Raw genomic sequence first — 23461 nt, 5'->3', positions numbered from 1 at the left:
TTAACACTTCCTGAATCTTTTGAAGAGGGGATGTTGTGATGATGACGTTGACGGAGTTTTCTTGCACAAATTTTTGTACTCCGAGTAGACCGCGTCATCGGCTCCTGACATGGAATTCATATTCCCGACCCTTCTTTGAACGCCACTCTGCGTGATAGCATGATGAAATTAGTTTGCTTGCATGTTTTGAATGTACGCGAAAGTTCAACACAAGTAGTTTCAGAAAAAAACACCAATCCAAATAAATTTATATAAGAAAATCGAATGTGTGATTGACCAGTTGCATTTTTTTGCAAGCATTTGAACACTGTCCCAATGTAACAATGTAACATCCACCAGGATATTCACATTAAATCTAAAAAGTTCATTCTCCCTCGTAAATGGTCATGTATATCAGTAGATGAATGACCACAAATTAGAATCAGATGTTCATCAAAGTCAGTAAATGAGAAAAATATATATTATCAAAATTAGAAAAACTTTAAAAATTTTTGTCCGCATAACAGAAACTTATGTTCTATAAAAATTAAACTGAAAAATCACGAAAAAAACTTTAAAAAAATATTGAAAATAACAAAAAATCATAAAAATAAATTTACTTTTACGACGAAATTTGTGCCTTCCAAACTGTTAGAATCATCGAACTTTTCCTCCTCATCGATCTCGGCGTCGTCGGCAGCCAGCACATCGGCCAGCAACGATAATTGCTTCTCTCTTGTCGACAGAGTTAGATCCTCCTGCGTGTTTTGTTATTCTTTCATTGTTTAACACATGCAAACACACACCACACATACAAACACACACATACACACACACACTTGTTACCAGTTTGTACCATGTACATGTACTATATACATATGTTACATGTATTATACTATTATGTAATTTTATGCTGTGAAGTACTAAGGATTGTTGCTCTGATGTTAATAATGAGGAGGAGACTTGTTAATAAATATGAATAGAAAGTTAGACAGAAGAGAATCAAAGACAGTACCTGATCCATGCCCGCAAGCTTCGTGACAACTTTATAACTGTAACCTAATTAAATGTAATTAAAATAACCTTATTAATTATATAATAACCTAATTAAAATAATTAAAAAATGAGCCATGACAAATCTATGGATGGCAAAGAAAACAACATTTTAGATCTTAATTAACAAATATAGTAATTAATAAGAGAAATACTATGTAAAATATCGATAACTAAGAAAATATCCTAAATATATATATATAACATTCAGTACCTTGATTTACAAGAAATCTTTGCCTCTTGGTCGCGTAATACATTTCTGTTGTGTCTCTTGAGACCAGCGAATAAAAGAATGCATTGTACTCTTCAGCTACTGCTCCTGATCAGATGATGATAAACATGTAATGTAATGGTCGTCGTGATTTAGATTTAAAATCTTAAAATTACAATTCTTTGTAGCTAATAATAAAAAAGCAATCCTTAGAACAATTAAAAAATAAACATTCGAAAATTGATTGTATGGAGAAAGTATATAAAATGAACGTTGTAGTTATTATTACATTCCATGCTGTGCTACCTTTTTTTGCTCTAAGAATTCTTCCGAGACGTTGTGCCTCCTGCCTTCTCGAACCGCCCTGCGACGAAATCTGGATGAGGACGTTGGCTTCGGGGAGATCAAAAGAATTGTCTGCTATCTGTTCAGCAGAAAGTATATCATTTTAACCTTACGTTAATATATCATTTTAACTTTATGTTAATATATCATTTTAACTTTATATTGATATATCATTTTAACTTTGAGTTAATATATCATTTTAACTTTATGCTTTATTTAACTTTATGCTTTCTCTATGCATATTCAACTGATTTGTTTTAAATTTAAAAAATATCATCGGTGAAGCTAACCTTGGAAACGAAAATCGTGTTGACTTGAGGATTCCTCTGAAAGTTGGACAAAACTCTCATTCTTTCCTCCGTTGATGTTTTACCGCAGAGGAAGGGTCTGTTGACGTTTTGGAAATAAACAAATTTCATTAAATAAATTAAATTTATGAAAAATAATAAAAACTGAGCGAACGAAAATACTCTACTTTTGGAATTTAGTGGCGTAAGTCTTCAGGGCAAACAAATTATCAGCAAAGACAATTATTTTGTCGTTTCTTCGTTCGTGGTACCTGATGAGGTATTCGCACGTTAGAAACTTGTTCGGATTCGTCACGTACAGCAACTGTTGATTGGTTGGTTGGTCAAATAGACATAAACAATACAATAGTTACCAAATTAATTTCATTTTTAGTTAACATTTCAAGAGTGTAAGATATTAAAAGTTCGTCCGCATCAACCCATTAAAAATAAAAATAAACTAAATTTTGAGGAAAAAAACAAACCATTCCCCTTTTGGCTGACGAATTCAAATATTCTTTATAAAATTCTGCAGTCATGTCGCACCAAACCTTTTGTTATTAACATTGGAAATAATTAATCAAATTATTTTTCTCACATCTCATATTTTTACTGCTTCGATGTTATTATTATTATTATTATTATTATTATTATTATTATTATTATTATTATTATTAAGTACTGGTACAGAATTTCCATAATGCCCCTTACATGAGGAGTATATATAATAAAAATATAGATTGCGTGCATGGACATCAGCAATTTAAAATGACAAGAAATCAAAACAAGTGGCCCATTTAAAAAAGAAAGAAAAAGTCCGAGTTCAATCACCTCGCAGCAATAGACGTTGGCTATAAAACCCTTCTTCTGCAGTTCAAGCCAGTTTGCTTCATAGAGTTTTGGCCCAATGAGGAAGTTCAAGTCACAGATTTTATCATCCTCTCTGACGAGTGTAGCAGTCAGTCCCAACTTGCAATGCGCCCTCACCGTCGAGATGACCTTCCTGAACATCTTGGCCGGCACAAATTGCACCTCTGAAGAGAATCAGGCAATCATGCAACTATAAGTACACAACGTGATAAATTTAAAATATGGAGTGTGCAAAGAGATTGAACGAACCATCAAGCAGCATCAGTCCCCACTCGACACTGTTCACCCACTCCATCACCTGAATTGTAAAATGTGCATATTAAAGTTTAATAACTAAGTTTGTAATCCAACGAAACATTTGGACAAAATAGCACATTATCAACACCATTATTATCATCATAATCATTCTCAAAATCACCATTATCATCATCATCATAACAGCCGTACTCATCCATCATGATGACGAGCTAACCTTTTCAGCTTCATAGGACCTTTTACTGGAGTAGGTGATCATTGAGTAAGTGCTTATGAAGATGGAGCATCCTGCAAGTTCAAAGTTATCAAAGTTCAGCAACATTAACATTACTAAGAAACCTTTTAAAGCATTAAATAACATTGGAAGTTCACGAATGTAGGAGATATCGTTCGTTACTGATAGTGACAATAATCGTGAGTCCATTGAAAATAATTAGTGATATGTCAGAAAAATGTTTTAATGACTTCATTTATAATTTTCCCTATTTCAATCTTAAAAACCAAAATGTAAAAAAATAGCATTGATTAAAAAAGCAAAGTAGTTAAAGTTGGCAGTCTAGGAAATGTTTCTTCAAGCCACCCAGCTCTGCCAGTCTGAGATTACTGAATGTTACATAGATAGAACCAACGAAAGATAAATAAATGATGAAGGTGACAGAACATGATTAGACAATAACTAATGCGATAAAACAATTAATTATATATTAAAGAATAACAATCTAACCCATTGGCCGGTCTTTAGCATCTGAGGTGAACCTGCAGACCATGCTATCATCAGCAGTTGACCACAACTTGAACTGGACAATTTAAATATTTGAAAGCTTATGTTATGAAAAACAAAAGGAGTGTTTTGTTATGTAGAACAAGTTGTCAGGTAATAGAAAGTTTTCTTGTAAAATGGTATTGTCATGCATATTAAATGAAATCATCACACATCTGTCAGAGGACCATAACATATACAAGCCAATAAAATAGTATTCTAAAACATTATCACAACAAAAAAATAAAATGACATCTAAAAAGACTTACCTGCGACTTCCATTGTTCTACAGCAACAGCAGATGTACACAGAACCATACATCTTTTCTTTATTGTGCATGCTGCTGTCACACCAACCAACGTCTTGCCAGCCCCTTATTTTAAAATTTTTAGTTTTTTTTTATAAAAAAAATGTGTAGAAATCAATCAATCAGCTAGGAGTGCAGCGACACATAAAAATTGAAAAAATGTTTTTTAAACAAGAACTCACCACATGGGAGGACGATAACTCCCGACCTGGCTCTTCCATTGCCAAACATCTTCCGCAGACTTTTCTCCTGGTACGGTCTCAGGACTGTGTTCGACCTCAAGTCAATTCTGAATTTATAAAATTAATTTAATTTCATGGTAACTGCTGATCACAAAAAGTTAAAATTGCTTGTGGCGATGACGTTTTAATATGCTAATGACCTACATCACGTTGATAGGTTATACAATAAGCTCCTCAAAAAAAGTTCAAAATTATGAGAATAAAAAATGAAAGTGTACAGAAATACTAACTTCACATCTGTGTTGGCGGAATCATTTTTGAAATCATATTCAGAAAGAAGTGGGTAGTCCAGATCAATACATCTTTAAAATATTTAATCAGCAATCATTATGCAGTTGTATTATTTTTTGTGCAATTAATATTTTAGACTACAAATTTATATTTTATATTTTTCTTCTTGATGGCAAAACTTACAAAAATTTTTAGTTAAGCAGCAAATTAAATGCATTCAGCGAAATAAATAATAAGACATTAGAAACATCCGTTTACCTCTTTTGCAGCTTCTCCAGGCAGCCTGTAATGACTTCAAATGAAACAACCTGTAGCACATTCTCGTCATCTTCGTCGTCAAGGTCCATCTTTTTATAAAATTCTGTCAGATCATCGGGTACTTTGACTGCCTCACTGTTAGTTTTTGCGTCCATGTTACCACTGCCTGACGGAAGAGACAGACTGTTTGTTGAGCTGCTCCCTTGAGATCCAGTGCTCCCAGTTTTAGCCAGCTGTTCAAAATTTGGACAAAATTTAAAATGCTAGAATAACGAAACATCGTACCCATGTACATACCATCACAATAGCTTTTAACATTATTATTGATTGACAGAAATGCAGCTGTCATGCTGGCAATAAACACTTGAAAAACATCTACAAATGTTTTCCAGTACAGTGACTTCAAAGTATTTTATTTTAATATAGTCTTTGGTAACCTGTAATCCCTGTCTTTCGGTGACAGAACCAAAATTTACATTCCCATTCCCATCAGCCTTTTCATTATCCACTGGAACATAACGGCACTGTTGTATCACCGGATCCTTCAATAACTTCTGAATGACATCCTACAAACAAATTTTAATGAAGTAATAAATACAATCAAATTTGAATCAATTAGGAAAGCACGAGGATGAATAGGAAGATGTTCAGAAGGAAGATTGCAATGAGAAGCAATGAAATGTCAGCACCTTCACTATAGCAATAACCACATATCATTATTTATGCTAACTACAAAACCTTTCAGAAACAAAGAGTGAAGAAAGTAGTGACGTTGTTATTATGATGATGTGCAGATTAACTAAGACAAAATTGATTTAAATTATAAAATAAATGAAACATTCTAAAAATGAATGAATGAGTTGATGATGAATGAACCGGGTATTGGGATTCAATGAAGTATTTGTTGTGCTTCAAAACTAGTTTGACCTTCCCATAGCTGTCTGTACATGACTGGAGAAACAAAAAATGGAAGATGTCATTTTTAAAGAAAAATCAAACTAACAACTATTTCTATTGGATCGTGTGCAAATATATTAAACTAAACAAATGATGGCATATTCAAATATGCTAAATAAAACATATATAAAAGTTCTACAGTATTTGCAGACATGACAGTTAGTTACACTATAGAAAAATCAGCAGATAAATAGCTGGTTCGAATGATTTAAACATGATGTAAGCATGGGTCAGAACAAAATATCAATGAACACTAATTTATTTATTCTGTTTATAAGGAGGCACAGATCATAACTGATGGTAGGATCACACAGCTTAAAAAAAATCTCTCAATAAAAATTCTAAGTTATATTATGTAAATCATAAATATTAAAGTAGTATATGTCAGAAAAAAATGAACCTTGATGAATTCAATAACACTATTAGGGATGTTGGTTTTGCAGAGTTTTGTGAGGTACTCAATGATGACATTGGTTTGTAAGCCAACAGACACTGCAGCATATAAGGAATATGCTGTCAATTTGTATTCGTGCACAAATTCTGGTCTAGATACAGGCTGAATACCAAAAATTATTTTTAGTAAATATAAAAATCTCATTGCAAATAACAAATAAAAAAAATTTGAATTAATAAATGGACATAACAAAATCTTGATTACAAGATTTGCTTTATTATAATAGTAAATTAGAATAAGAATTACCTCAGCTATAGCAATGAGGAAGTCTTGTGCATGTTTGTGAACAGGGGAAAACGATTCCAGGAATATGCTTCCATTTGGTGCCTGAGTATAAAAGTAGTTTAACCATTAATTTGATATTAAGAAAAATGTGGTTAAAAGATGAATAACATAGGAACAAACGAAAAACGAATAAATAAATGGAGTGAATGACTGAAAGATGCATGAGTCAGTTAATAAAAAGGTAAATTAAGAAAAAGATTAACAACAAAACAAACAAAAAAATAAACCAATAAATTAAGTATCAGCATAACTGAATTTCAGTTGAAAATAAAATGTTTGCTATACTCACCACCCATAATGGCCGAGATTGATTATCTGTCTTCATTGCCAATTGACACCTGAAATCTTTTGCTTGAAATTCATCTTCAACGTCGTCTGTTTTTATTCGTTTACTGGCAACTTTTGGAACATTCTGGCCCACATCTTCATCTAGTGTGAAATGATATTATAACATGTTTCATTAGAAAATTTCATTCATTACATAGAAGAAAAAAAGTATTTGTATGAAAATAAATACACAAATATTACTGTTGTTGACATAAAATTTTAATTATTATAATGTGAATAAAATGTCTAAAAATGTTACTTTATTCTAATTTATTGCTTGAAATTCAGACTGCAAATTATGTTATTTCAGTTTTCTGAAAATTAACATTTGAGTGGACAACATTAATTTATGTGCTTTCAAGCAGACGTTTCACTAATTATCATTATATTTTATAAATTTGTATTAAAAATTAAATCAATCAATCTTCGTTTAGCGCTCAAAGACCCAGTTCCCTGAGGTAGGGCATAATAAATAAATACATTTGTAATAAATAAAAACAAATAAAACATAATAATAACGTAATAAAATAATAAACGTAATAAAATAAATAAAATGTTATAAATTTGTATTAAATATTATTAAATAAATTTTATTTTATCATTTTCATTTTAATAAATAATTACTAACTAACTAAACCACTTCTTTTAACTTTAAATAATAAAAAAAAACCTTTGAAAACAGACAAACCTGCAGCATCCTGGCTTACATCTTCAAAATCCATCTCTTCTTGTCCGTCGTCGTCAAAGTCATCTCTTATTCTACTCGAACTTTTTTTGAACTCTGAAAGCAATAATTGAATTTTGATTTGAATAATTTAAACTTAGAAGCGTAACCCGCTTTTTAGTTAAAAAAACCCGGACAGACATTGAGCGATAATTGAAAATCTAGCCATATAAAATGAAAAGAAACCGAAACAAAATTTTTATCAAAAATTTATCCAAAATTACCTTTCCTCGACTTTTTTCCCATGATTTCTAATAAGTCGTGAGGTTAAAACGTTATTAATAAACGCCGCAGAGCAGATGATAACGAGAACAGCTGACCGAATATGGAAACATAAACTTTATAGATTGTAATGGCACGCAAGTAAATGTTATTTACTATATATATCGACTTTTTATAGTTGTAAAAAAAAGATCTACATATATCTATAGAAAAGTGGCAAAGATAACGCAATACTTATTGATGTAAATGTTGTTTAATACATCGACATATATATAGAATATATGTAAATATTCTATATATATGTATATCGACAATATCCATATACCCTTTTATTTTATTCTTCAAATATGTCTATAGCTATATACAATATATACCAAAAACAATCAACATTTTAATATACCTTATTAAGTTTAGAAGCAATATTATAAAGTAAACACAAATGTTTTTAACACAAACCTTAAGATTTCCTAGAAATAAATGTTTCTATGTTTTACAAAGTATTTCATAATCAACTTTATAAGCAGTTTGAAAATTTATTTCAAATTTTAAAACAAAGCTCTGTTGCAATTACGGCTACAATGATGAATTTCGTGTCAAACTTTAAAATAAATTTTTGTATCTATGGTACCAACCGTTTATTTTGCCAAAGATACTAAAGATGTTTGCAGTATCAGTTTGGTCTCCAGATCTATATGGTGATAGCGAGGTAATCGAAAGAGTCCAGCACAGAGCAACAAAGTTGGTTCCGTTTATAAGAAACCTAGCTTACGAAGATGTCTTAAATAATTAGGAATAACAACTTTGGTGGAAAAAAGAAAAAGAAGAGATCTGATTCAGTTGTTTAAAATCATGCATAATTTGGACAAATTTGATTTAAATAATCGTTTTAACATAGTCAAAACTAAAACGCAAGGTCATATTTTGAAATATTTTAAAGAGTTAACAAGACATAGGCAGACAGAATTACTTATTCAAGGAGTCGCAAATACTTGGAACTCATTACCAAATGAATTTGTTGGTGCACAATCAATGAACAAATTTATGGCAGGCATTGATTGTTGGATGAACAACAATCAATTAACGAAACAGCTGTGCTAGCATTTCTGACAGTTTGCTCTCTGGATAACCTCCAGAACAGCATTACTGTTGCTGCTACTACTACATTATTTTCGAACTTTGAGACCAAAATTCAGTCAAACCATATAATACATGCACGAGTTTGCCAATTTAATATCAATTCATGGATAAACATCAAGTTAAGTTATCTTAATTAAAGAGAAATGTAATGAAGTTTAATGTCACAAAATGTTATTTAATCTGCAAAAAAATGTTGAGTAATCTTTCTCCTTTGTCATTCTTTTTCAGTGTGTAGTTAGCGAATGTTTTACTTCGGAATACATAGCATCGTTTGCAAGTAAGGCATGTTTCCTTCTTCAGCCAGTCTCGAAGACAAACATGAGTCACATGTTTGCATTCCATCATGTATACGAATGACTTTGTACAAAATTTTTCCGAACACAGGCTGCACGTATCATTAAGAAATTTTTCTTTCACAAATGGCAGAAAGATGAATCTGTTTCTTTTCATGATACGCGAATGATAATCCTTGACGATGATTTTTGCTTTAATTTCGTAATTGTTCAACATCTGGTTTTTCGCGAACTATTGTTCTACTGGCATGCTGAAGTAATATAGCTCAGTCAATTTGTACATCAATGAATACTGCTCTTCCTTGCTTAATATTTCATCAAATCGACGGTTCCATTCGCGATGGTTTCCATCCCATAATTTTCTAGTAACTTAGCAAGGTACTCCATGTCTTCAGATCCAAACCCGTAACGCTCATTCTTCAACTCTGATTTTTGTACCACTCAAATCCCGCAACTTTTGGACTTTTGCCAAGTTCAGATATGTAATGAGTGACAATTTTCTTTTCAAATTGCTCAACAACTTCTTCACCAGCCACCACAAAACAATGAATGACGTCCATCATCTTTATCCTTTTTAAATAATTCAGTAGCTAAGCCACATTTCGCGGTTTCCGTCATGCGGCTCCACGTGTGTGAAACGGTCTGTCGGCGGAGCTTATTGGCGGATGCAGGGTCCGGGTGCCTTTACCGAACCAATCTTGCAACTGGCACTTTACGAATTGACGCATTATTATCAAATTATATTGGTTTAATTTTGTGCAGCATCTGATTTTAAATATTACACTTTGTTTTTCACTAATTATTCGATTTAATTTTGGTGCAACATTTAATTTCAAATGTTATATTTCATCTTTCACTTATTTTCTGTTTTATCTCAATTTTGATTCCCGATATTTTTCTGATGCGATTTTATTTAATTTCAACTTTCACTTTCATGGTTAAAATGTTTCCTCTGATATAGTTTACGTTTTATTTTGCGGGGGACTCAGCTTCATCAAGAGTTACCCTTTTGAAGGTTTCCTTTATGTAATGATTGTTCAAAACGAAGAAAAAAATTAGACAAATTTTCGACTTAAATATTTGATGATACACAGAATGAAAACGCAAAACACGATTTGCCTGTCTTGGAAGTCTACGTCGATTAAGGAATTCACAATATTTAAAAAAGTAAAATCTAATTAAACCTAAACTTATAACGTCGCATTAGAATGTATCCTTTTTAAGTTTAAAAAGATGTTAAGTTTTATTCGTTCAATGATATTGTTCAAATTTAAAACAATTTTTTTAAATGAAACAAAAACTATCATAGAGATACAGACAAAATTTACAGAAACCAAATATAAAATATTATTAAAAACAAACAAAAATATGTGATTATTAAAAAATCTCAGCATCATGTTTTCAGCTTTGATTTGAGTAGATTTGTTGCACCAACGACTTCGTCAAATGTTTTTAAAATGCGTTTATATAACATAACATCGTTAACAGGCGCAGAATCTAAATTGTTCGTGTATGTTGAATGTTCATCGAAATCCTCACAACCGTCATTAGAAAGAATCATCATCGAATTCAAACTGTCAAATTTGACCGCTATTTCCGATCTTACTATTGCTCCGAGTTGATTGAGAAAATGCAGAGTGTCATCAGTAATAACAGGAAATGCAGTACAAAACCGAACCAAGTCAGGAAGAGTGCTGACGTAAAAAGCAGGCCTCTGCTCACTCGTTAATACGGACAACAAAGTTTTCATAACATTTACACACAATCTTGCTACAGATAGAGATTTGGGTACCGGATATTGGAGACTAAGATAAGACACCAGTTTTATCGCAAAGCACTGCTTGTTGTGTTGAGGTTGTGCTATCAGTTCAGGAAGGAAATCAAGGCATATGTGCATTGAAGATATACCAGCAACAGTTATGGGAATCAGTTGCAAAGGGTAACCTTGGAAATGTATCAGCTTAGCTAAACTAGGATCCGAAATGAATTTTTGATGTATATGGGAGCATACTAAGCACTGAACTTCTCTTTTATTTGATAATAGCAGTTCATTTTTTTCTTGATCAACAGAGAGCGGCAGACAACTTTCTAGCAAAATCTGAAGAGCAGCACTTTCTTGAGCAGCTACTAAAGCCACTCGAAGTTCTTCTCTGTCGCTTGCACCAGTGACTTTGTTACTGTCCAAAACTGGAGTGCCAAATATATGATTACTTAGAAATGTTTTTGACATGTGCAAAAAACAATTTAATATCAGTAGAAGAACTTCCATGAGAGGTGGACATCTGAAAACTCGAGTGTCACAACGAAGAACAATTAATGGGTCTGTAACTAAATCTTCCTCTTTATAATAACTAGTACCAAGGTTATCTGTTTTGTAACTCAAAGCATTCACTGTCAACGTTTTTAAATCAGGACAATATGAATTTAGTGTGTTCCAGATGATTAAAATTAAATCTTGACATCTTCTTGGGGTGCAGTCATCAAGAAATAACAACAAATCGTTAATGAAAATTTCTTTGTAGTTTATTAGTTCTGCAGCCTGATATGTTGACAATTCTTCGAGAATCAAGCAACATTGGCTGTAATTAAATGGGAGAAGCTTGAGTGCATTCTGCAACGATTCCGGACTGATGACAATTTTAGATGTTTTATCCAACTTGAAATTTGTTGTAAGAGAATCATCGACATCCTGACAGCACAACCAGTCATAAGCGTTGCACAGATGTGGTTGATGGATGGCTACCAACCCCAACAAATTTGAAAACATGCCTGCCATTTGAGAACTTTTTGTTTGGGCAGATTGCATAAGAAATTTGACAGGTATGTTGTTGACGAATGAAGATGAATAACTAACAAATGGTCTGTTAGATGATTGCAATGTGTTCATGTTAGTCATAAGAACATCTTGGTAGAACATAACGTAATACAAATGTACCAATTTAACAGGCAAAGAATAACTATCTTTTTGAAAAACGTTTGCAAGATTTGTTTCTGAAATTGGCTCGTTAGATCTATCAGATTTTGTGCTGGGTAGCAATATTGAGTTGACGTAGGCATCGATCAACAGTCTTAATATAGGATGGATAGGAAATTTGCATTCCCTCATTTGCTTACTTATCCAGTCTTTAATTGATATTTTATATTTGGAGAATGTTCGACTTTTTAATAATTGATAAATACAGTGGATGGGGAGGAAACCTTTGATGTTGCGACTGAGGTTTTTAGTAACCTGAACTTTTATAGCATGAGCAGCTACAACCTTTGGGAAAACAATGATGGTTAGTTATAGCTTAAAATTCAAAATTTAAAATATATACTAAATGAAGAAATTTAAAATTTGACACAAGTTGTTAATTAAACAATCCGTATAAGGAAACAGTTGCCAGCAAGATTGTTTGATACATTCAGCTAATTTTACAAAATTCTATACCTTGAAGTACTTTTGCTCAAAATAGTTTCAACCCTCCCTGCCAACTTTTTTATACTTAGTTCTCAAAACGGTTATTAAGTGAAGTATTTATTAAAATAAATATTATTAAAATAAATCAATGCTCAATTATTTTGTATAAAGTTATGAGTTAAAATGATTTCTAAAAAGCAAAAATACTAAAAAAACATAGAATAAACATTGAATTCGTTTTACAATGAAGTTTAGGTCTTGTGTTAATGCATGATTGAAATGAACATTGAAAATACTAAAAACATTAATACCCAACCAAATAACTGAGCAGCAACGCTAATAACATAAGACAAAATAAAAACTTAACGGTAATAAAATTTAATACAAAAACAAACATATTCAGTATATAAACTAAGAAAACTCATTTATAGTTATATGAAACAGTATGTATAGTAGACAGAAAATTTACTGCAACTTTTTTGTGCATTGGAGATAGCTAGTCTCCTAGTTGAAACGTGTAAACATTGAGAAATGTATGGAGTGAATGGAGTGTGGGTGGAGGAAAATCATCTGACAAGCTAATAGCTGAAAAGATTAACTATTTATTCAAAAATAAACTGTCGTAAAGATTAACTAATAGCCAACAATATATAAATTTAACACTTTTCAGGGCTAAATTGAAAACTCATTAATGAAAGCATAAAATTTAATTTTTTAAAATAAACAATAAGTGTAGTAATAACCTGTTCATTAAAAACTTTAACAGTGAAAATGGATTTCAGTCGCATGAGTGCACTTGCCTTGGTGGGGCATTTTATACCTAATGTGGCACTAACTAGCTCTGAAATGGCATTATTCTGGCCACTGTGAAAATGAATAGCCAACAGAAGCAACATCTCTCCAAATGAAGATTCCCCATCATATAAAATTTCATAATCGTCACTTATATCAAGGAGCCACTTCAACCATGATATGACATTCTTTTCTTCTTCATCAGTCACCAGCAAATGTGGGCATGCCAACAACATACACAGGCCAAGTGATATGAATCTCATGCCAGATTTACTTGTTGGAGATTTTTTAAGTACCAGTTTCAACAATGTGCTGTTTTCCTTTTCGGAAAATTTCAATCCTGCAACACATTTCAAAGTACTGTATAGTCTAATAATTGAGCAAGCTTTGACAAGCATGTCATCAGTAGTCAATTCATGTGCTGATAGCAAACTAATGCACATTTCGTTTAATAACTTTTCACGCATGACAGAAACAGCTGAATGAAAATCTTTCTTTTTGTCACACAGCCTGATGTATTGAGAAAACCAACTTCTGCTACTCAAATCACTATCGAGCAAGATTCCACACATAAATGTTAGGATATTTTGTAAACTATCTTCCACCCAATGTTCTTCATTGTAGTTCAGTGTTAACTGTAGAGCTAAATCAGGCAACTTACAATTTTCCAGACACATAGATCTGACTGTGAGCATATGGGATGGACAGATATCGCAAAGAGCTAACAGTGCATCACATCTTCTTTGGCTTTCCACTGAATCAAAATCTTGTCTAGGTCCAAGTGACACCAGATGTCTACAAACATCCAAGAATGATTCAGGAGTGTTGGCTACCAGTCGGCATAACAACCACGATCCATTTTTTACATGCAGTAATGCTTCAGCAACTTGCAACATAGGCAACAAGTGAGGAAGCTCTGCTTGTGTAATACAAAGAACATCAGACACTTCATCTAAATAAATTTCTGTTTCAAATAGTTCTGAAGATTTTTCTAAAAATTTGTCATTTTGATCTGCCACTTGGGCAGTTATGGACAACATTTCTGACAGTAAAAACCTCAACTTTCTCGGAGCTTCCGACCTTTCAAATTCTAAAGCTAATCCTTGATTTACCTGACCATTCACCAATGACTCTCTTGAACTGTTACCAAGTTTTAACTGACGGTCTTTAGTGGCAATTTCTAGATCATGAAAATCAATTGACAACAAACTTACCAAATTATTTACTATCTCAATACCAGATAAGCACTTTAAAATTAATTTTCGTTTAGCAGTCCATGCCGAACTATTGTCCAAAGGAGAACATAGAGACATCCTGACCAGGCATGGTAATATGGGTCTGAGATCTTGTTCGGGCAACATTGACAACATCTCAATGTCAACATTTTGAATGCCTGAAACGTTAAAAAATGAATTTAAACTAAATCAAATAATAGGTAATGTGATTGAAAATTTGCATATGTTCAAACAAACAATTATATACGGAAGGCCGTACTTGTACTATAAATAATATTATTATTTTGAAAACATCCACACCCTTTTAAATTTTAATTCAAAATGATTGAACTCTAAATAATTCAATTTTAAAAATACAAAGCACAAGCATTCTAATATCGCAAAGAGCTTCATGAAATATTTTCAAAAAATTTATGTATTTATTAAGTGCACCTGGATTACGGAAATTTAACTTATCAAGGTAAGATAAGCATCAACTTCAAAACAATTGGTTACCACCTTCCATATTAATATAACATATTATATTACAATATAATTATTTATAGACATAGTCATACATACCATCTTTTAAAATAATTATATAAAATAAATTAAATTACTATTATTTTTTTAAACTTAGTATATTGCTTAAGTATTATTTATTTTATCCAGTTCATTTATTTGTTTATTTTTTATTTATAATTTATTTTATGAACTAAATAAATGAACTTAAACAAAATTAAAATTAATTATTTAAAAAAATTATTATAACTAAACTAAACTATATATAATTAGTTAGGATATATTATTAATAAAATGAAATATAATTTCAAAATACTCAGGCTCCTGTACCTCTCAGTAAGAATAAGCTATAATAACTTTATTTTATATTTTTTTATTAGCATGAAAAATGTTACAGGTTACGTTATGTTACATACACTCTCCTAAATCTAAAAATCGGAGGAATCAACAATTCTCTCGTTGTATTCGAATCAGGTCATTACGTAACATGAGAAGCATAGACTGGTGACTAGTAAGTAGGCTGGTTAGGTAATACCAGGATAGCTGGTTGTAGTGTAGGGAATGTAGACCATTATCACGCTGCCCATGTATAAAGAAAGGTTTATCAAAAAAAATTATCAATTTAAAAAAAAAATTTATTGTTAAAAAATCATTAACCTCGGAAAACCTCTCTAGAAACTGATCTTTTTCTCATTTTTAAAAATTTAAAATGTTAAAAATCTAGAAAAACAAAAGCGTTAATGTAAAAGTTGAGCGAAATCAATGATAACAAATTAGGGATGTAACTGATTATTATTGTTAAGCCTTCAATTGGACTATGGTTGGTTACAGGGGTTGCACACCACACTTGGATTGAATAATAAATAAATGATAAATTTTTTAGTTTGATTATTACCGATGGTTTATACAAAACTGCAAATTTTTCAAAATTAATGCAAACGCTCAGACATGCATTCAACTCAATCTTACATATGACAACTAAAAAAATAAATAGTGATTTAGAAAATTACTCATGATAAAGATGAACTTATAATATACCCACCAATACAAATAGAAAAGTTTTCTATATATGAATGTCTTCAATGTATGTCCGATTAACAGAAGTGCCAACTGTGCTATATAAGAATGCTTCAGTCATATAAATAGAATATATATACTCTATATATACGGCTTCAGTGCATTCACTTCTACAAATGAGGCACATCCCTCAGTTAGTTGCTCTTTCTTATGCACACGGTGGTTTAGAAGCAATTTGTTCGACGTCGAGAAATGGTGGTTAGTCTTCGGGAGAATGTTCTACAGTAAGTTTGAATTTTGACTGGTTTGGTTGTATGTTGTTTAAAATTGTATCAAGATTGTTTCAGGCAACAAATATTTTGTCGATGTTTCGACAGTATCTATATGCGGTTTTATTTGTCTGGGCTGTAGATAGGTGCTTCCATATTGGTGCAAATTAATGTTGGTGAAAAAAAGCTTATTCTGTAGTGTTAAATTCGTTAATGATGTTTAATTTTATAAAAGATTAAAAAAAAATTTGCATGATCCTTATAAACTAATATATATATATATATATATATATATATATATATATATATATATATATATATATATATATATATATATTTGTGTGTGAAATACGTATGGGCGTATGATGGAAGCAGAACATATGGTCACATTGAGAAGTTAACACATTGCAAAAAGTTTAAAAAATCAAATAATCGAGTCTTACAAACTCTAATTTTATTAACAAAAATAGAAATGAGATTCTTCTAAAAATTTTCATATTAAATAAAACTTAAAACTTTGGTCATTAATTCACAAAACAAAAGCCCATACTTCAACAACAATTTACCAATTTATTATAATTACAATAATTTTGAAAAAATATAAATGAATGAAAAACATGAGCGCTCCTTGTCAATATGGAATGGGATAAGAACAGTTAATGTAAGTGTTTTCCAGCTGAGAATTTTTAAAACCAACATTACTTTTGTGCTCCATAGTCATAACATGCTAGAAAATAAAAATAATTTAAATTTATTGTTATATATAAAACGTGATTGAACGACCGAAAAAAATCACCAATAAAACACGGAGAGTTGGATGAAAGGTTAAAAATGAAAATCACAGACTTGATTTGATAACATAGAGCACTGAACATATGCAAAAGACTGCTGTTGAACAAACAAGCCACAAAATTTAGATATAATTACAAATTTGGCTTAAAAAATTTCACTATAATTTGTGAGCTTGTAACTTTGTACTTTTGAAAAACAGTTTTGCATTGACATGCGCAAATTGCTTTAAAACAATTACTTGTCTAATTGACAAATGCTGATGACTGAGAATGTTTGTTGGAATAGAAAGTTTTTGTAGGAAGTGAACAAACATTGTAAATGCCAACTAACGTTATGAAGTGCTGCAGATGTTGGACAACTGATGTTACATGAATTGCAATAAAACCATCCATTGACATTGCCTATCATTTCTTTGTTAACGGAAGTCAGATTGATAATTTTGCTTCTATGAGTTTGACCTGAACAGTGAAAATAAATTTCTGTCACAGAAATAAAATAATAAAATATAATCAGTTCGTTTAGAGTTTAAAAGGGTTTTCAAAGGTAAATATAGTAGTTGACTGGCCAGAACAAAAATCATTTAAAATTAAAAAGATATGACTGTAGTACTTTTACATTGCTAGTCAAGTTGCTTTTATGTTGAGATAGAAGATAGAAATACTCGTTTCTGGAAAACGTAAAAACTCTTGAATCATACGACAGTGATGTGTAAAAGTACTTTTCTTTGAGTACAGGTATGAGTAATTATTTCTCGATTACAAGTACTTTAGTTCAAGTACAAGTGCAATTATATATGATTGATAAGAGTGATTAACGTTGGACACTTACACAACTTCCCAAAAATTCATGCATCACAAGACTTGAATAAATGTAACATTTTATTACATTTATTAACTAAAAACTCAATGTGCTCAATGTATATGAGTACAAAAACAGATACCTAAGTTTAAAGTAAAATATGAGTACAAGTACTTGAAATTTGTTTTTGGTAGGTTGTGCTTGAGCAAAAGTATTAATTTACCCCATTACTGTAACATTAAGTATTGAAATCATTTAAACTAATTCAACAGACCTGGTATTGGTATCTGGTACTGAAATAAATATAAAATATAAAACTCACGCTTACCTAGACAATGTTGTTCATATTGTTGACTAGAATTTAATGTGACACCACAGACCACACAACTATGCAAGGTTTGGTTTCTCACCATCGACATGTTCGTATTATGTGGCTTATTATATGCAACTAATTTGAAGATAAAAATACAAAAATATTATAAACTTAAACCATATTGTAACTAACAATGATTGGTCCAGAGAAATAGCTATGAAAACATATAAACATATTACCAATATGAGCAGACTTTTGCATCAGTTTCAACTTTTTTAAATGCCTCAATCCTTTGAAATGATCATCAGCTTGAGCCTGAGAGTTAAACTTAGCCATGCATACTTCGCAATAGACATAAGTTAATGTCTTTGTTCTTTTTTGATTAGGCTCAGTATGTTCAGATTTTCCTCCTTCAGTGTTGTTTTCATCACTTTTGTCTGAAACTGTTTGAGCTGCATAAAAAATTTTATAATTTATTAACAATTTTAGTCCACAATAATGTTACATTTATTTGCTGTAATTTAATTTATTTTAATATTAAAATATATATATAATCATTACATTTAAAACAACTGTATTAATAAAAATTAAATGACACCATACAGAAACATACATATTTATATAATGTTATTATAATCTTATAACAGAATATTTAATTTAATTTAATCAGTCAAACAGCCAACAGAAATAATCTATCTATCTTCTAAGAACAATTAGATTTTTGATAATTTATTTTATTTATTGGTTCGTTAATAACATAATAACTCAGGTTTAGGACCTAATTTTCATTCTTATTTACCTAAACTTTAGGTAAATAAGAATGAAAATTTTTTTATAAAAGATTTAGAATGAAATAAATTGGAAAGAATACTGAAGAATAGTGACCAACATGATGGTTGAATGACTGGTATGTTCTGTATCGTCGAATTGAAGTCTACGGTATTATTCAGTCCGTTCATTTCACCTTCAGAACATTGTTCGGACGACGCTTTTTCTAATTTTTTCACGGCCTTCAAATGATTTTGGCCTTTTAAGTGGACCTCAGCTTGGGAAGTCGAATTTAACTTGAGGTTACAAATCTCGCACAAAACTGGCGTCGAGGGCTCTTTAATTTTCTTAACATATTTCATTGGCCTAACAACTGGCACATAACCAGTAGGCTGTTGCTGGTAAACGTTTTGGAACATTAAAAATTCGGAGAATATTAAAATAGAATATCGCAAAAACTAAAAATTGAACACAGAATACAAATACGACGAAATTGGATATAAAAGCACCAATCATTTTTGTTAAAATTTTTGGAGGTTCCTATAGGTACCATTCCTTTCGAAAGATTTCTGAGCAAATAGATATCCTTTAACGTTTAATCTGTATAATAACATAATAGTTTTCAGATTTTTAGTCAATTGTATTAACATAACACAACAAAAAATAGAAACAGTAATTATATTAATAATGCAAATAAAATTTTAAACATTTTGATGTCTAACGAAATGTCTACACTTCTACGCGTATAATCTACACATACTATCGACATGATCGACACATATATCAACAGTCTTTCGAGATAACCTACCGAAAAAACTACTTTTGTCAATTATCCATTGACAAAATTCTTCCGCAACACCAATTTAAAAAAATGTCAGCCAAATCTCCTGAAAAACCTTTGAATGCCTATCAAAGATTACCTATCTTCCTGCCTGTAAATACACTACTACAAAACTTTCAACACAACTTTTAGCACAATCTATCAATAAATCAAAACATAACAATACAACTTATTAATTACTCTAAATGCTATAAAAGCAGCCTTCCAACACGTTGGGCCACAAGAAGATCGAAATTGTACAATGTTTGTACCACGAGCCGTCTCAATATAGTTTAAGTATCGTTGAAACTTTTTAAAGACAATCTGCTAAGCACACCAGATCTCAGTCCCAACCTACCTATAATACGCTTCGTGCTTGCGTCATGCAACATGTAATCATACACGATGTTTGTGCGTTGTTAACATGGATATATATAAGAAGAGTAGATAGAACTTTAAAACTTTTAGAGATAAAATTTGACACTTGTAACAATACTAAAATTCATTCAACAAAATTTATATCCAATGTGCAAAACACGTTGATTTCATAAGCATAAACGTGCACAAAAAAAATTACCCAACAATCATAGCCTTTTAAGCAATTAAACCACAATATAAAGATACCTTCCAACATGAGAATATAACTTGTGAATACAATTCCACTCATGCAGTCCTGAAAAAATCAAGGGCTAAACCTTACTACTTCGCAAGCAACTATATGGGCGGCTAGGGGTCGTTTGCACGTTGGGTTAGGTCGTTTGCACGTTGGGTTGGGTTGCACGTCGTTTGCATGTTGAGAAGGCCGACAAAAACACAAAATGTAACTTTAGTTAGACTGACGATGACATATTCTGCCATCTTCATTTGTTGAAAAACGATTTTCAAAAAAATTGTCTATTGGAACCATAGATAAAGAAAACTAATATATCAGAAATTAGTTATAAAAAGATCTGCCAACGTCGACTGCCTGGAGCCAAAATTTATTGTAAAATATATTGATTGTACATTGTTACCGATAGCTTTTTATTTTGTCACATAAATGAACATGAAAATGAAGCATAAAAAAAAATCACACAATCGTTTGACGTGCACAACCAATTATTTACAAAGATCAAATCACAAAACTACGTCAACTATTCGTAATATTAGCTTCAGAAAACTGTTCACACTTTAACGACGAATGAATATTCGGGGCAATCGTATAACATAATGACGTAGAAGGAGCATTGAATGAGTCATTAATTTCACCGCTTGCATCATTAAATTGAGTTGTCGTGGCGTCACCGTTGAGAACGTTGTTGTTACTTTCAAGAACCATATCAACTTCCTTCAAGTTATTGTCTTCCTCTTCTTCCATTACACTTATGTTCAACGGCAATGACGAATTCATCAGTGATGGAGGGTTAATGCGTTTTTCTTTTTGACGCCTGTTGCAGAACCACACCCTTATCACCTGTTTTTTTTTATTTTATAAAAATAATTTATCGATTTTTTTTTTAAATTACATAAAGTTTTTACGTCACACTGAAATTCATATGATTGATAATAAAGAAAAAAAAAGGTGAAAGAATAATGTACTTCTTTTTCCATGTTCATTTTATCAGCATAACTAGAAATTTCTTCAGAAGTAGGTTTTGAGTTTACAAGAAACATTTTCTCTAGAGTGATTCTAATGTTAGCATCGATGCTCGTCCTTTTCTTGCGCCTTCTTGAAGATGACCCAGAGCCATTATCGTGCATATCACCTTGCTCCTCTTGCAAACGATGTCTAGTTAAAATCAAAAATTTTTTAAATTAGTATTATCATGAAAATACATGTAGCAAACAAAAAATTAAATAAAACATTTGAGTTTATTATAATAAAAAATGAAAACAATTGAATAACCGGTCATCTGCATCATCAAGCCATAACTGCAGCAATGGTTTCAATTTGCACATATTCCTGAAACTTAGATTTAAAGCCTCAAATCGAGAAATTGTGGTCTGACTGAAATCATTACCATAGAGTTTGCCCATAGCTGATCCGACGTCCCCTTGTGTATATCCTGACAGGTTATAAAGAAAGCAACATATATCAAGTCAGTATAAGTAATAGGACAAAAACATCAATCATTAAACAATTAACATAGAACAATCACAAAGAAAAAAACAAATCTTTTGCAAACAGATTCTATTGGAATCAACAATTTACTATATAAAAACTCACACGGTAAAAAAATAAGCTTTTAATAATTTTTCATCCACTGAACAATAGATAATAGAACTAATTAAAATTTCCTCAAACAACTACAAAAAGATAAACATGTCAAACCTAGTTCCATTCTTCTTTTTTTAAACATCTTTGCAAACTTCTCTAACTCTTCTAATTCAATGTTCTCTTCTGGCTGTAGAATTGGAATCAATTTTAAGAAATGAACGAAATTATTTCAGCTGACAAACTAACAAAAAAGCATACACTCGCTTGCACATACACAAGGAGATAACACTTGCAAAAATACACAGAGAAAAAACAAAAAAGCTTGTTTAAGTAATTTAAGCAAAAATGATACATAACTATAAAAATACTTTTTTCAAACCTCAGGAATAGCCAATTTGACAGTAAAACCCATATTTTTATTAGGAGTGTTGTCTTCAACATCTGCATCCCTTTTAATCCTCTTCTTCGAAATGTTGTTTGAGACAACTTGTTGCTTGTTGTCAGCATTCAGCAATGAATTGTTGTTTAGCTTTATTAAATCAGCAGAGTCTTTTGCACAGTTGAAATTGCCATTGCTACTGCTATTGTTGTTGTTTGCAATGTTATTAAGACTTGCAGGGATGTTGTTATTGTTCGAAGCACTTTGGAGTTGTTGTTGTTGAGCCAATTTGAGGAGAGTTTCTTGACTGAGCGCATCACCAGAGCTGAATATAAAGCTTGGTTGAATACCCTGCAAAAACTGTCAAGTTGATATAACGAATATTTATATATTTATCTGTGCTAAGATGACAAAGAATCCAGAAGGACATTAATATTTATATTGCATAAGATTGTTTTAATGATAAAAACAAAAGATATGATATATGGGGTTTAAAAAATTTTTCAACTTACATGACCAGAAGGAAGAAAGATAGGTTGTTGCTGAAGTTGATTAGGGCTGATTATAATGAGAGGTGAAGTAAATGCATTTTGTTGTTGTTGGTTATTGTTGTTGCTGTCGGTATTGTTATTGTTTAAATTATTATTACTGTTAGTTACATTCAAGTTGTTTGTATTATTATTGTTGGCAAAAAGTTGCGTTGGTACAATCATTGCCTGTGTGAATAAGGAGGATGGTAGGGCTGAAGCAACTGGCTTTGTTGGAACTGTAATTTCTTTATAGGTGACATTATTATTGTTATTGTTGTTGTTGTTATTATCATTGTTGTTGTTGAGTTGGCCAACATGTTCAGTGTTATTGTACGAATTATTGATAGTGGCAAGTAGGTTGCTGTTAATATTTGACAGCAACTGACCACTCAACAACTTGGAAATGTTAGCAAGCATTGAATTGTTGATGATTGTTGCATTATTATTTGCAAT

At 31.3% G+C, this 23461-nt stretch overlaps 4 protein-coding genes across 4 annotated transcripts in view; all 4 read right to left on the bottom strand.

Moving 5' to 3' along the window:
* On the bottom strand, positions 1 to 6819 carry HELRODRAFT_155693 (hypothetical protein; the record flags this gene model as incomplete). The annotated part of the gene is made up of 21 exons (XM_009017450.1): positions 1 to 147; positions 600 to 737; positions 995 to 1038; positions 1247 to 1351; positions 1550 to 1667; positions 1879 to 1975; positions 2064 to 2200; positions 2361 to 2426; positions 2707 to 2909; positions 2995 to 3043; positions 3218 to 3288; positions 3725 to 3797; positions 4030 to 4133; positions 4250 to 4356; positions 4540 to 4611; positions 4799 to 4964; positions 5265 to 5364; positions 5675 to 5749; positions 6156 to 6311; positions 6456 to 6536; positions 6784 to 6819. The coding sequence occupies 21 exons, from the start codon at positions 6817 to 6819 to the stop codon at positions 1 to 3; spliced, it is 2145 nt and encodes a 714-aa protein (XP_009015698.1).
* Positions 6820 to 10590: 3771 nt separating this feature from the next.
* HELRODRAFT_160493 (hypothetical protein) lies at positions 10591 to 15712 on the bottom strand (the record flags this gene model as incomplete). Its single annotated transcript, XM_009017449.1, has 3 exons — positions 10591 to 12456; positions 13341 to 14782; positions 15661 to 15712. 3 exons carry the CDS (start codon positions 15710 to 15712, stop codon positions 10591 to 10593), a joined length of 3360 nt encoding a protein of 1119 aa, XP_009015697.1.
* Positions 15713 to 17042: 1330 nt separating this feature from the next.
* On the bottom strand, positions 17043 to 19851 carry HELRODRAFT_160492 (hypothetical protein; the record flags this gene model as incomplete). The annotated part of the gene is made up of 6 exons (XM_009017448.1): positions 17043 to 17138; positions 17534 to 17661; positions 18276 to 18329; positions 18554 to 18766; positions 19204 to 19480; positions 19843 to 19851. The coding sequence occupies 6 exons, from the start codon at positions 19849 to 19851 to the stop codon at positions 17043 to 17045; spliced, it is 777 nt and encodes a 258-aa protein (XP_009015696.1).
* Positions 19852 to 20982: 1131 nt separating this feature from the next.
* The window catches only part of HELRODRAFT_188329 (hypothetical protein), a 4900-nt gene continuing 2421 nt past the window's right edge, over positions 20983 to 23461 (bottom strand). Inside the window, exons 4-9 of the mRNA XM_009017447.1 lie at positions 22991 to 23404; positions 22479 to 22838; positions 22214 to 22286; positions 21788 to 21947; positions 21481 to 21670; positions 20983 to 21355 (exon numbers count right to left, since the gene is read on the bottom strand). Of these exons, the coding sequence (XP_009015695.1) occupies positions 21032 to 21355; positions 21481 to 21670; positions 21788 to 21947; positions 22214 to 22286; positions 22479 to 22838; positions 22991 to 23404 (1521 nt within the window). The 3' untranslated portion in view covers positions 20983 to 21031. The remainder of the gene's footprint in view (positions 21356 to 21480; positions 21671 to 21787; positions 21948 to 22213; positions 22287 to 22478; positions 22839 to 22990; positions 23405 to 23461) is intronic.

This window comes from Helobdella robusta (assembly GCF_000326865.2).
Source record: "Helobdella robusta unplaced genomic scaffold HELROscaffold_2, whole genome shotgun sequence".
NCBI classification, from domain to species: domain Eukaryota; kingdom Metazoa; phylum Annelida; class Clitellata; order Rhynchobdellida; family Glossiphoniidae; genus Helobdella; species Helobdella robusta.
Note: the sequence above shows the minus strand (reverse complement) of the source record. Positions and strands in the feature narration are given on the sequence as shown.